Consider the following 15,488-nt stretch of genomic DNA (forward strand, 5'->3'; position numbering starts at 1 on the left):
ATAACTAGTTTGAAAGAGGCCAATAAATTCATCTTTTGTGCCTTCTTTTTATTCCTAGTAAAATTCATACTCTCAGGTACCTAGCACCCCATGAGTACCTGCCTTGGGCAGTTCAACTCCACGGTTGCTCCTAGTTTGGCAATTCATGTGCTGCACCAGCCAAGCCCTGTACCTGGAGCAGGTTGAACTGGCAATGCTCTGAGGCAGGCTCACTGCTCCCCGAGCTGTCCTCAGTGCAACAGGACAGGAGCTCAGAGCACTGCTAGGAAGCCACAAAATACAGGGAAAAATTCATGTACAGATATCAGAAAAACAATTCTCAAAGCTACAAGCAGATGGAGCTCCCCCTGAGCCTCCACTACCATATCAACGTGCAGGTATCCAATGTAATGATTTATTAAATATGCAGAAGAAAGTGTGTCAACTATAACAATGTGAACAGAGATAATTCAGCAGGCTACTAAGAAAAAATGGCTTTACAGCACCAAACACCTATTACAAGTGTTCTGTTATTAAGGTATTTTTTACCTACAGGTCTATTGTTATGCTGGAAGTTGTTTACCTTTGGATGAAAAATTTAAGGCTCTTTAAAAACAGATTTCTATAGATTTCTTCTGTCAAAAAGTACAATTGCAAGCAACTAGCATGTGTCTCACTGCAATGAAAGCAGATGGCCTGAACATTTTTCTGTGTCTCCAGTTAGGGGCATTCAGTTCATTCCCTGAAAGTCGCTCAAAAGAAGGTCTCTAGACAAAGGCAGACGCTGCAAGCACTAAAAAACCCATGACAGCCGTGAACTTGGAGGGCAGATTCACATGAGAGAGTAGACTATACACTTAATTAAAGAGTAGGGGTCTTCAATATGTAACTATTCAAATGTTTCCAACATTGAACTACTCTCTCCCTTAAAAATGGCTGTGTCTCTCCTAATCTAGTTACTTCATTGTCAAAGCATGCAGGCTTGTATTTTCAAACAAAAACATAAATGCATCTTCTGGCCAGCAGATAGATATTATCCACTCTCACAAATTGTGTGTCACACGGGATCTCCAGGGCCACTGTTCTGGAATACATCTAACTGCCAGACACTGCACAAACAGGGAAAGCAAACACACACCATTAGCATGGGAGTGTGGAACACAAATATCCAGTAAAAGACATCCTGATATAAAATTCAAAACGTTTGCTAAACCAGTCCTTCACCCAAGCTTTCCCAGAGAGCCTGCATTTACTTTCCCGACTCCTGCTCTTCCTCCTATTTCCTTGATAAAGGTGTTATTTCAGTCATATCTGCTACCACAAGGTCAGCCACATCCATTTACAGATACTGAGTGCTATTGCAATACATGGACCTTGGGACTGTCATACCAGGGGACAGTGATGCAACAGCAACCACATTCCATGCTCCTGAACTCAAGTGTCAAAACCACTTCATTTCAGCCAGACACTAGCAAAAGTCTGTAGGGCTCCTCAAACATGTCTCAAGATACTTCAATCCCCACAAAGTTTAGAAAACGTCTCATTTAACCACAGACACAAGTTGGCTTTGGCACTGAGCAAATGACTACATGTGCTGCCAGAAAGTTTAACATTCAATTTTCTGCTTACAGGTATATACATCCTGTACTCTGCTTTTAAACTTCCAGCTTTCTACTGTATCGTCACATGAGAGACTTCAGTAGAGGTAAATATTAAAAGACACTGAGTAGTTCTGACATTACCTTACTGTATGATACTAGAGCATAGACATCTCTTTTCTAGCGTGGTAATTTAACCCTGTGCAGGAAAAGTTTCATTTTATCTTAACTTCATTATAATTGTTCAGTATGTTTGGAAGAACAAGGAGAAAAAGTAATGGAACTAAAGGAAGCAGAAGAAAACCCAACCATTTTAATTTAGCTGCGAGTGTTGCCATCTATTATTACAAACATGGAATGAAATGTATCAGCTTGTTGCTCAACCACTTTCACCAAAATTTAACTGCTGGTCTCACTGTCTACAGTATACTTGGTGTAATTGCTTAATAAAATTGTAACTGTATCTTTGCATACTTTGCTAGCTGGTCAGTTCAAGGCACAACAGGCTTTCCCAAGACTGAGGTGCTCACGAAACACCATTAAAACTTTAGCTCCTTTCTGACCTTAAACTTTTAGGTCAACTTAGACAATTGACCTTAGCCCTCTTCATTCAGGTTTTTTTTTTTTTTTTTAACACTCTTTACTCATACTCACTATTTACTAATAAACCCTCAGTCTAAGTTCCCAAAAAAAGTCTCAAGTCTAAGGAAGCACTCACACTGATGGACCCTGAGGAGGCAGTGAACACCAATTACAACCTATTTCTTTCACTCACAGGCTATACTATCTCCACATCCTTAGTCCAAACACATTAGCACAGCCAAACTTCAAGGCAGCTTTCAGAAACTTTCCTTCTTCAGAGATTAGTTCATAAGAAAATAAAGAATCAAGAGTTCCTTTACCACCTTTATCCATTTGCTGTTTTCTTAAATAAAGAATTTGCAATTTGAATTCTATGTATTTTGACACATTTACCTTTTGCTTTGCTCATTTCACTGGAATTACTTTAACCTGCTTGCTTTTTATTAGTAATATACATAAAAATCCTAAATAAAAGAGCCAAAATTTCACCATATGGATTCCATTTCTTTACATTTTACCTACTGTGACCTCAATTCAACTTAGCACAAGCAGACTGTAAACAAAATAATGAGAAAGACAGTTTAATCTTGCCAGGCTAGTAAAATGCACTATGCAACTATGAAAGACAGAAAAATGCTAGTGTCTATAATGTGCCTCGGTATGAGCCCTGTAATTAGACTTAGTCAGAAGACAAATGCAAGTCTTTTGCCTAAAAATGCCATCAAATTTATTTCTAGTATTAGGCAGTTTAATTTTTCTCTGAAGAGAACTGCACATATATCAATAAGTCAGATGTACACACACACCTACATAAACGGACAAGTAACTTGTGGTCACTAAAACACTGTGATGATGATGCCAAAAAAACAAAAACAACTAATCCAAAAGGCATTCATCCCTATGCAAGCAGTTGGACTCAAGAGTCTCAACAAGTTAACAGGAAAGGTGACTGGGCATGCAGCCTTCTGCAGAACCCCAAAGGCAGCTTTCATTGTGTGTAATCACATCACGCCACTGCCTGAGGCCACAACCGCACCCATCAGCATTGGTGGCAGGGCAGAAAGCCACTGCAGAAGCGAGTGGAAGAACAGGAAAGTGGGGCTGGAGACCATCAGTAGGAAGGGTAGGGCACAGACAGAACTCACTACAGTGACGGTGGGAAATCCAAATTCAGGCTTACCTGCCCATCGTGTGCTCCCACACATGGCTACCCACACCTCTGTGGCACTCCTCTCAGCTATTTGCACAGCAAAACCTCCGACCTAGCAACAGTAAGATCACCCTAATTGTGTTGTTTAAGGCACCTCAGCCAACACACAGGGCCAGAATAAAGCACAAGGCTTACTGTGGCAAAGAAGGACCCCGAGGAAGGTAGGCATGTTTGACAAGAGCTACTGATGCTTCACCAAAGGCAAACTACTTGAAATGAAGAGCACAACACAAATGTTTTCTGCATCTGTTGTTACTACTTGGTAGAAATTCAAAAGACAGCAAATGCTGCACAGGTTTTCTGGCTAAGTCAAGACCTTGTTCAATTTCTGTTTCAGTCTTGAAAATGCAAAGAAAACCTATCTGCATCACAACTTGAGGCCAGAACATTTACACTTGTAGCAAACCTCTTCTACCCAGGGGCTGCTTAGGGAAGGCTACATTTGAATGCTACAATTGAATGCAAGAAAAGAGGAAGACAAGAACAGGAACAGGGGAAGTGAAAGAGAGGGGAAGGGGTGAAAACCTCAGACCTCCTGAAAGAAGTCTGGGAGGAAAGAGTTACCCAATGGATTCAATATTCAGATCATTGGACAGCTGAAACCAAAAAGCTTCCTATCACCTAAACTCTCAGTACAGTAACCAACTGAAAGAAATGTGGTCATGTGTAGCTTAAGGAACAGAAAATAAGGATGACAGGCAGGAATTCTGGAATAAAAGGGAATCTGCAGAGAAAGCTGTGTCTGAGTCACTAAGTAACTCATACTGTAGAGCTTTAGAAGTCTTGATCTGAGCCATGAGACTCCAGAGGACCGAAACACCTGTCTAGGAAAACCCATAGAGCAAGACCACCACTTAATCACTGAGTAAATTGGAAATCACCATGAAAAAGACTGCAGTGTAGAAACCCTCAGCCTTGACATCTGGTCTTTATTCTTCTTTTGCCAATTCATCATCTTCTGGTTCTTTCACAGCCAGTCTTTTGCAGGGTCCTTCTACCAAGGTCTGAATAAACCATCTGTTCACTTTTTCCACATTCTGAAAGGAGCTCCAGAAAACACCTGAAATGTTGCAGTGCATTTTTCCTTAAAGATACAAATATAAGCATGTGAATATACCATGAGGTTAAACTGCAAGAGCACATCTGCCTCTGCCTGCCTGGCTTTTAATTCCTAAATAATTGTTATGGTCACAGTATCTTTAAAGTTTGTAATTCAAAATTCTTCAGCTTAAAAGCACAATGGATTTTTAAATTTTTTTTTGTTTAATCTTAGTGGGGAGAAAAAAACTTATGCACTCGGGATAATAGACCTGAAAATTCAGTTTGCAGCTGCAGACACAGACAATGAGATTGAATGGTTTACATACAAAAATGGCTTCAAATTCACAAGAACGTAAAGAAATGCTGTATGTTGCATAATACTTATATGTAGATATGGTAAGTTCAGGTGATGAGCAGGACTCTTGGGCACTCAAAGGCAGAGAAGAACAGAGCCATGGCAATTGCCCTCTTCTCTCCAGCACTCCTGGCTCCCCTGAGAAGGCAGCTGAGCTGCTTGTTGAACAAGTTCCAAAACTCCTGTGCATTCAGTAGCTGTTTCTACAGCTGATATGGCCCAGCACAAGCAGGAGCCACAAAATAAAGGGTGGAGACACAACATCAGGCTCACAAGTTAGAAGCTTACTCCAAAACCTCTTGGCTTTGTGGGCTGTGCTGGTCCACACAGAGGCAGAAAGGCACAGAGGATGTACCTTTGTTCCTGCTTCACGGTGAGATGATAAATTCTTGCAGGAGGGGGGCAAATGCAGTGTGCCTGTGCAGGTGCTCAGTTCAGGGGCAGTGCCAGGCCAGCAATGACCTCAGTTATCACTTGAGGCCTGCCAGGCTGCTTTCACTACGCAATAAGCAAGTGTTTGCAAAAGTATTGGAGCTGATACTGCTGGCTCCAGGGTAACCTCCTCCCAGTACTCCCTGGTAGGTCACTTCAGGAGCACAGTGCACAGGCAGGCAGGCACTGCTTGTAGGGCACTCGCCCACAGGGCTTCTGGACAACTCTGACCCTTATTTCTCATTCACACACATACCCAGTAATATGAATTATTTTTTCCTTCATCATCAAGAGTTACAACCATAAGTGAGAGCAAAATTACAAAGTGTTGGAGCATTGAATAACAGACCTTTGAGCAAGGTTTGAAAAGAACAGACAAATCTTGACCTTTTAAGTCAGTACATCCAGTACATATTTACTGAAACTCGAAGCTGTTCTGAGTGACAATGACACATCTACCATTGCATACATCACTGCAAAATCAGATACAGAGTGAGCTAGATGTTGCTCCTAACTTATCAATAAACCAAGTACTTTCATTTCCAGGACAAGTCTTTGACAGCTGCACCCAAAAGATAAATTTTTACATAAACCATACACTCACAAGTTTTTAAGTATTAGTATTTGTTCTACTAATTTTCCTCTAACCTGAGAGAAACCATACACTCACAAGTCTTTAAATATTATTATCTGTTCTACTAAATTTCCTCTAACCTGAGAGAAACTTTGTCCACAGCATCTTGAATATCTTAATTTTTCGCGTTACTTTCTTATGTCTACTTTATAACCCAAAGTAATTTTTGGGTTAACTGAGTAAGTACTGACCTCCTCGTCACCTTGAGCACATTTCCTCTAATGAGAGCATCACAGTGACAATGCTAAATATCAATTGCATAAAAAATATCAGTAGCATATCAGAAGCATTATGTAAACACCCCAAACCCAAGTATTTTGCTTGAAATAGCACCAAAATTAAGACCACCAAAATAAAGGAAGCTAGCATTCATTCACTGCTATGGCAACAGCAGTACAAGCAACATACATAAACTTAAGACCAAACTAAGTTAAGTGTTTGCAATTTTTGAAGTCTCTATCCAAAAAAGAAATTTGGGTCCTTGTGCCACGCACAAGGGCTAGGCACAGAATTTTATTACAGATGCAGTTTGTTTCCTTTCTTGAAGCACTTCTTCACAAAAATCAAGACTTTTGCTCAGCTTGTAAACAGCTCTTCTTCCAAGTTTTGTGCTGGCTTCCAACTCAGTCTATGGACAGCTTCCTTAAAAGGAGGCATTTACTGCTGCTAGAGGGAGTGGAGCAGTGTAAAAATATACTTCATCAGCAGTACCTTACCCAGGTGAGTTTTTACCATTCCTATTCTATATGGTAACTATTTCTGTACAGACCCACTGTCACAACAAGTGGTCTGTAGGTATTACCTTGTAGGTACTACCTTGTCCATCACAAGTATTCCTCCTCTTCCCGGCTTCCACACTAAAGGCTGTGAATTGTGAGCACACATGAAATACCTTCTACCGAATTTATAACAGTTTTCATACAAATGGTCAACTTTCAATACGAAAGTTTATGCTTTATAACTTGAGGAAATTCTATTAAAAAACTTGATCATGGTGTAAATTTGCATCTGAAATGTGCCTGAGAAGCTACTGGAGACAACTTCTACTACTGGTATAGGAACTGAAAATTCTTAACTACTCATTTCCTTTTTGGGAGTCCAGGCCTGTCAATGGGAAGCATTTGTAGCCTGGACAGAAGCAGCCTACCAGTCAGCAGCTTCCTGATAGTTTCAGGAGAAAGAATACAGATGAACATTACAGAAATCCACCTCTGTTTTTATCAGACATTTCTACAAACATTTACAAAGCACCTTAATTTTGTTTAAGTGTGGCAACAACATAACAAAACAAACCTACCCCCTACACCTCTTCCCTCACCCCCCTTCCCCCCAAAAAAGAGGAAATACTGTGTTATTGCCATGGTTCAGTGTCATAGGAAACACCAGCCCTTGTTTTGCCTGTTACTAACCACAATACTAAGAAAGTTGATTCATTTTGTTCTAGGACAGCTCATATCTGTGTAATCTTCAGCAAAACCATGTGGTCTTACTTCTCATTTTCTGTGTGTAGATATAAGTTGGAGCACAAGGGGCTGGTTTTACAAGTGATAAAAAGTTGTGTATTTTCTGGATTGTTCTAACCCATTTGTTAAACATCATATTATAGTCAGAGGTGATATAAATTAATAGGCAGTCACATCCAGTCCTTGAAGATCAGTTGTCTGTCCACCTTCAATAATCAGCTGCCAGGCAGCTTCGAATGCCAAGCCAGGCTGGTTCTTCTCCCAGCGTCCACTAAATCACAGTGAAGAAATCTGTGCTCTGCCGTGGTCTGAAAAGCAGTATTCAAAACTACTTCTTAGCTCAGTTGTAGTGAAATCATGTTTACTGTGTGCCCCATTTTCAAACAGCTGACATTTTCCCTTGGTTAAAGCTTTGCCCCAGATTTTTCTAAGCATAATCCCTACTCTACCCTCCTTCATGTTCCTTTTTAGTTACACCCAACCTGCTCATGCTGATATTCATTCTGCTATACTGTATTGAAAATATATGAAATTTTAAAACTGTTTACCACTTAACAGAGACCATCCAGTCAGTTGCAGCTTGGGTAAATCAGCTGGTCTTGCAAAAACTAAAAATCACAAATAAGTGGCACAAGTTACATCTCATCTCCATAGTTTTGAGGCCCCGCAAGTCAAGAGTAATTTTATCAGCTACAAAAAAAGAGGTTGAAAAAGCATCTTGAATCTCACTTTGTGTAAAAAAAGCATTTATTTTTCTTTCTTGGTTGGGTAGCCTAGAACTCAGTTTCTTCAAAATTTCTTAGCACTGTAGCATTGCCTGGCAAACACTGCCATGCCTTTACTGACATGGATTTGTGAAATTACACCACTAAAGACAAGATTACCTTTAAAATATTTCTGCAATTCAGAACTCCCTGGGCAACAGAGAGCTGAGAGCAGCCCCAGCCGTTTCAGGCAGACAGGGCACAAGGCTGTCACCAGCACCACAGCAGAGGCAGCTGGGGACACCAGGGCGATGCACGTGACACTCCTTCCTGTGTGCCCCAGTCCACCTTTGAGTTCTGCTTGCACGTTTTCCTGCCCCACTGCATGCACACTTTCCAGATCTCTATGTGCAGCAGTCGTACAACTTTAACTTGATCTGCCATTCTTCCAGGTGCTGGTGCTCATCTCTACTCAAGCTATTCCATCATGCTGGCAGACCTGTCTGCAGGCTCATGCTGCAAACCAGACTGGGGACCTAATCCAGCCAAAAATAATTTCACACGAGGAGTCAAGGTCACTTCTTCCACCAGCAGAGTTGACTGAAAGCACACTCAAAACCACAGTTTCAGGGTGTGGTTCCAGAGCACTTTTAACACCTCTAAACTCTGTCTGCCCACAATCCCGCCTGGCCAGAAAGTCCCTCTGCCTTGGTCAGCAAGTGAACCTGCAGTCACCCCCCTGCACAGACCAGAGGTGACTGCAAATCCAGCAATGCAAATCAGCTCTGCTAGGAGAGATTAGCTTCCTGACAGACTGGGTATTTGTGCTGGTAAGAGGTGAAGTTGTCTTCAGCACCATGACAGAGCAGCTGAAGGCAAGTTCATGCTGCTGAAACCTCACCAGCTGCAGCAGTCTGCAGCAAAGCAGGCAAGGGAATACCAGTGCAAATAGCAGATAAAAACGACATCTTATCAATGACGTTGACACTAGACACAGGAGCATATTCTCAAAAAATACGTGTCCTTTATTAGTTCAAGGGTTTCTTGCCTTGTTTCTAATACTTCAGCAGGAGTATTAGGCACAGGTAGCCCCCAGTACTCAGCTATGATTCCTCAAAACATCTTTGAAACAACGCCCTTAAAACACAAGTGAAACACTTACTGGCCTACAGTTCGATCCTACCACCCTGTGGAAAAGCAGTTGCCTTAATGAAGCACACTTCTGTACAGGTTTTGGGCATTTCCCATTCCAGCTGCCTCTGGATTAATCTGTGCTCTCCTCCCAGAAAAGGGGAGTCCAATCCCACAAATATAATCAGTTTATGGAGCAGTTTCATAAATCAAGCACAAATGCAGGAGGTTATTATTCATTTCAGGAGGAATAGACAATAGAGGATTGATAGCATGCATGACTACAGATTCCTCTACATACTTTGAAGCCTGGTAAGAGTTGCTTTAAATACCTTGCTAGATGCCACAAAAGCTTTTACTGCACTTTCAAAGAAGCAGGTCAGAGTCCACAAGAGAGGACTGGCAGAGACCACATCCTTCATCAGTCACTTTAGCAGAAGCCATGGACTGCTTAGCCTTGCTCACGAAGGCCAAGATAAGCATCTGAGATGAGGACAGTAGTTTCTAATAGCTTTGGAGCCTGGCTGGCAGACAGGACAGGACCACACCTGGAGGCAGAAAGTCTTTATGGGCTGGCAGCAGTTTGCCAGCTGCTGTGTATCAGAGCTCTGAAGTGCTCCTTCAATCTGATTCCTGAAGAATTTCTATCTAGACGACCGCAGCTTGGGCAATAAGTGATAACAAAGAATTGACACAATCCCTCTGGATAAATATTTCTTGCTAGTGCATATTCATTTGAGCAAAACAGTAATTTCCACACTGAAATCAGCCACCAGCACAGGTTCTTAATGGCTGTTTATTTGCTTACACATTTCAAAAGGTATTTAGAAGCTAAGTGTTTCACTGTGCAGAGTTTACAGGACAACCATCTGGTTTAGTACCCCATTCCCTCCCTCCCTCTCCTGTCACCTTACCAAGGCTGTTGGCCACCAGAGAACACACTGCAGGCACTGCCTGCCCCACCTGCCCCTCACCACCACGGGCCAGGGCACTCTTGTCCTGCATCACAGCAACCAGCAAAATTCAACTGGAGTAGTGCCAGGGCAACATGCTGGTCTCCAGCACAACCCCATCCTTGTGGTTGTCAGACACTCAGCAGCCTTGTCCAGTACTCAGCAGCCCGCTTCTCCCAGCAGTGAAAATAAGGCAGTATATGTTCAGCAAACCTCTTCAAAGCCCAGCTGGCACTACTCTGAAGGGAAGGTTGCTGTTTTCTGAAGGTGAACCTAAGTACCAAGGTGCAGGAAGTGCTGACCCAAGAATGTGCAGGACACAGCCCTAGTACCAGCCTGTCTTATCAGGGATCAGCAAATGAGGCATGTACAGCAGGCATCTCTCCCCAGGGTGGGGGCACCTGGCCCCTGCACCCCCAGTCAGGCCAGAGTAGGCACATCTCCCCTGTCCAGCCCCTGCACAACATGCATTCCACAACATGCAGTAGTTCAAGGATACCTGTTCCACAAAAACAACATAACAGCCTGCACAAGTGAAGCAAACACAGCAGGTTAATCATTTCCTGCAAGGAGCAAGCACAGGAGAGCACACTTGCTTATCATCGCACTGAAATGTGACCCACCAGTCCTGCCTGTCACTGACAGGTTTTTTTTTTTTCTTCCTTACATGTAAGGTTATTCCTAGTAAAACATAGTCAGCTTGAACCAGCAACAGTAACAAACCCCACTTGACGGAAGAGGTGAGCTAAAAATCTGCATGCTTCCTATTCCCTGCCTCAAGTATTGGACTTGAAGTAGCACGCTCACATGTGCTATAAATCCTGTTTCCACTGCAATATTAATATTTCCTGTTTCAACAGCATTCAAGTAGCTTTAAGCATGCTGTAACATAGCTCTGTCCTTTCTTTACCAGCAGACTTCAGGGGAGATGAACCTGCTTTGTACAAAAAGCACACAGAGAACCACTCCTACCAAGTGAATTATGTGCACTTGGTTAAACAAAGCAGTTAAACTTTTTGAGTTCTCATTCAGCAGTTTAATTATTAGCAACCTACAAAAAGAGTGGAAGAGATAAACAGTGTATTTGGTTGCCAAATAACACCCATCAATAAAAAAGGAGAAGTGTTCTCATAAGTCACAAGCACTACAAGAAAGCATACACCCAAAAGAATATATATGCATAGGACACAGCAAAGCTTTTTTTTTTTTTAAGTTTCAAAAAACTTTTTAAAAAAACAAAATCCCATCTGTTTTCACTTAGGAAAAGCCTATGGAACTCTTACCAAAAGACATTTCCCCCTTTTTAGACTGAAAAAGAGTCATTTGTTTCACTGCGCTTACTAGACATGCAGACAAATTTATAGTGTTTTATGTTAAAAGCTTTTCATAAAGCCACTGGTTTGCAAACTTTCACATCCTGCTGAGCAAAGAAGCTACGTATAGTTTCATAGAGAGGCGTAGGCTGTGTTTCACTTCAGGTTTGCCCTGCCTGTCTCCACAGGCAGAGCAGCACTCCCTCATGAAGCTTCATGCTGCTTATGCCTCATCTCCAAACTCCTGGTGCCAAACAGTAGCAATTCTGGGAGCCAGCACCAGAAGCACAAGCAACGCCCTTAACACTGGATACCAAAATCTGTTTTCCCCTGTTTTAACCCATCACCCATGCCCTGTGAAACTAGCTTTCTGGCCTCAGCAGCAGAGGTGAAGGAAGACTTTTGCATCTCCAACAGAAGCATCTGCTGATGTTGGAGCACCTAGCTCAGTAGACAGGGACTCAGGGACTCATTCAGCTACTCTGAGCATGTTAATGCCTAAAATCCTTTTCAAATCCAGACACTCACTCTCTGCAGCTTCACTACATTCCTGGAAGCGCAGTGAAGCCATTCAGACCATTCACAAGAACCTAAACATTTGTTTCTGCACACAGATTTCAGGGAAAACCAGCTAAGAAGGCACTGCGAATGTCAGGAAATGAGCATTCTCAAAGATACACCATTGCCTGATTTGGTATCTTCCCATTTTGGTTCAATCTGTGAGGCACATCTGAGATTTATACTTTTTTTTGTCTTCACAATCTTCCACAGCACCAAGCATTTTTGTTATAAAAATGGCTCATACCTCTAGTTGTAATGTAAGTCCCAATTCTCTGCAGTTTTGCGAACCTCTGCTTCCGATTGTGCTGGGATTGAGAAATAAACCAAGCAACAGCTGTAGCCAGACTGGAAACCACTATGTAAATTCAGTTGCAGTGTGTCTGTTAACACAGTTTCGGCTGGATAAGTTGGCCTCCTTGTAATTTGACGTTCACACTTGAATTGGTACTGGAGACAAATATCTGTCTGAAGGGCTCAGTGGAGCACCAACAGAAATCTCTTCTGCATCTCCTTTAAGCTATCGACAGCAAGCAGACTTGAAGGCACCTTTCAACATGTGGTCCAAGAAGCCACAAAACTTTCGCCCTAATAGTCCAAGGGAAGACTTAGGAGTTTGCTCCGAGCTCTGATTCTCCCATGAACCATGCTCATCCTGAACTAGCACCAACTGATTTAATTCATCAATTTCCTGATTTTAAATATGGAAATTATCAGCTTTAAGTTTTTTTTTTCTAGATGTTTTTCGTGTTACTATATCAGCAAAGCTTGTAATGTACAACATCTTTCAAGTTCAGGATAAGTCTTCCCAGTGAAATGCTACTCATAACCACGCACCAGTTTACATAGTACCTGGCAGAAAGTTATGATAGTAAAATGCTAGCATTCTTCAGAGCAATACACAAACTCTGCCAGGAGCTTGAAGCCAAAGTCAAAAGTCCAAGTAAGGGGTCTTAGAAATTTGATAGCCTAACTTGGACAACTTATTAACTCTTTCAGAAATCCAGCATAGATGTGATATTCTCAACAAAGGGAACTCTTTGTCAGTAACCCAAAGTGAAGTTTTAGTTATGCAGGGAACTTACAACTTATGATGTGCTTTCATAACAGCTCAGACAACACTAATGTTTTGTAGTTAGGGAGCCTTTTTTTTTTTTTGTTTTGTTTTGGGTTTTGTTTGGTTTTTTTTAAGGTGCTGGGTCTCTTCACTTCTCAAAATGGCAGCCAAATGCAGATAAAACATATGTATTTCTCTAAACACAGGCAAAAAAACCCAAACATGCACCTCTACTTGTCACTACAGACAAGGCTATGGCTTGTTCTTTAAAGTATGGAGGTCTCCATGGAGTTTTTTGGTGTATTTTTTTTTAATATTGCCATGAGCGTGGCATATTTCAAGAGCCTTTGCCTAGTCTCTTGAAAGGAATGTCATTTCAAAGGTTCCTGCAGCAAAAATTGCACTGCAGAAAGAAGTGGATGCAGTGTGGTACAGCAGCCAGCGCTTCTCACTCAGGGAAGGACAGAATACTACCGGATCCCGAGCAGGCAGACGTTATTGGTCAGAGGGGAGGCACCATTAGAAAAGACAAGTGCACTCTCATCCACTCTTGTACCTGGGGCAGAGAGATCTGACACCAGGAGTGGCTACAACTCAGAACATGAACGTCCCCATGGTAACTAGAACAAAATGCTCTCAGCTACCATACAAAGCATAAGCACTGAGAGGATAGACCATATCTTCAAAACTATATTTAGTGTCCTTAACATGGTCATTCTTTCCCATAATAATTGAGGCCTACAATCCTTAAAATACTCTGAGCAGCTCTGGCAATAAGGTAATTCATCCTCAGCACCCAGGCAAGAACAAGACTCAAAGGATGAGCTCTTTGCTTTAAGTGAAAGCCTAATCTTTGCCTTTACCAGAAGTCATGACACATTGACTTCTACCTGTCCAGACCCACATATTCTGAGACCAGCCACGCCAGAGCTACACAGGAAAGCCCCTGCTGCTGGTGTCCTGACGGGCATACAACAAACATTTCTGCATCTCAGGCAAGTGGACAGTGTCCAAACTGAGGTTGGAGCACGATGCTGCACACCTGGACACTGCCCAACTACACGTGCAACGGCACAAGCAGCTGGGAGGACTGGTTTCACAAGCAAAATATTCACCTTTGCTAACACAATAGCATGGGCACTCAGGCTATGCCTGTAGTAACCAGTGAAAACACACACTTTCACAAGGATGTCATCCACTTACTGGGTAAAACAAAAAAAGAAACCTACAGGCAGGTACCACAAACTGCCCCAACAGAGGGCATCAATAGGGTGAATCAGTCATCAATGAGAGCTCAGAAGAACATGGCATTCTGCAAGCTGAAAGCCTTACTGCCAAGTTTTTCTACTTGTCTTAGGTGGAATCTAGGTGGCCCTTAACACTGCTAAGGAGTTTTGTGTTTCTTTCTAAAAGGAGATTTCAAAACCGGTTTTAAACAAAGCCACTACGATAAGAACTGGGTAGTTGCTCATTAGACAACAGGATGCCAGGGTTGTTGAGAACTTTGCAAATCATTTGTGTGTTCCCATTTTGCAATGCCTGAAGTACCAGAGGCATTTCTTGCAGGAATGGCACAGCCATCGGCTTTCGCTGCTCTGCCCTACAAGAGCCAGGAAAAGCACAGGCGGTTGCAAGATCGCAGCACGGGCGGGAGAGACCAGCAGCAGGAAGAGGTAAGGTGCCTCAAGGGTTTTTCTCAAACACACGTTTGGGAAGTAAATACACCCCCTCTGAAAAGAAATGCCTGGCGCCTGCACGGTCTCTCCCCTCATCCCAAGTACTTAAGAGTTGCAAAGGTCTAAGACAAAGTTATAAAACTAGAAAGCAAAGGTTTATTTTTATAATCCGAAATTCCGAAGTGATAATCCAAAGGTTACCAAGTTACAACCTGAAACTACAGTCGTAACTCAAGTTAGGAAGTTAAAACTCAAACCCATACCTGTAACACCAAGTTGCAACACTAAAACCCGAAGCTCGACCTCTTAATCTAAAACTCCCGAGCTGCAATGCGGAATTACAGCTATAATCCATTCACAAAGTTACAGAACAAAACGCAGCCCCGTGAAAACCTGTTCAAAACCCAGCCGGAGCCGGCTGCGAGCTAACCTAAAAGAAGCCGGAGCGCTGCGCGCTGCCGCAGAGTCTGCTGGGCGGGTTTTATTTTGCCTTCAACTCGCTCTTTTAAACCGAGAAAGCAGCAAGGGAGCGGGGGGGGATGATTTTAACACCCCCCCCCTCCCCCAAAAAAAACCAAAAAAACCCCCCCAAACCCAAACAAATAAAAAAAAAAAAAAAATTTAAAAAAAAAAGAAGAGGTCCCGAAACGCCGCCCAGGACCCCACTCACAGCCGTAGCGGGGCCGCTGCAGGGACGCCAGCTCCTCATGGTGCATCCTGCCGCCGCCGGGAGGGACGGCGCCGGCCCCCGCCCGCCCTTCTTATGCGCGGCCCGGGCCCCGCTGATTTGCTGCGCCCGCGG

The 15,488-nt window shown here is 42.7% G+C and overlaps 1 protein-coding gene across 2 annotated transcripts in view; it reads right to left on the minus strand.

Moving 5' to 3' along the window:
- Window positions 1–15,423, minus strand: part of IQGAP2 (IQ motif containing GTPase activating protein 2) — a 122,724-nt gene extending 107,301 nt beyond the window's left edge. Inside the window, exon 1 of one of the 2 annotated variants that reach the window (XM_041486072.1) lies at window positions 15,357–15,423. In XM_041486072.1, coding sequence (XP_041342006.1) covers window positions 15,357–15,402 — 46 coding nt within the window. In that variant the 5' untranslated portion in view covers window positions 15,403–15,423. The remainder of the gene's footprint in view (window positions 1–15,356) is intronic. The other variant, XM_041486073.1, reaches the window with a different exon arrangement.
- Window positions 15,424–15,488: the final 65 nt, after the last annotated feature.

This window comes from Pyrgilauda ruficollis, unplaced genomic scaffold (assembly GCF_017590135.1).
Source record: "Pyrgilauda ruficollis isolate IOZ18807 unplaced genomic scaffold, ASM1759013v1 scaffold74, whole genome shotgun sequence".
Lineage (NCBI taxonomy): Eukaryota > Metazoa > Chordata > Aves > Passeriformes > Passeridae > Pyrgilauda > Pyrgilauda ruficollis.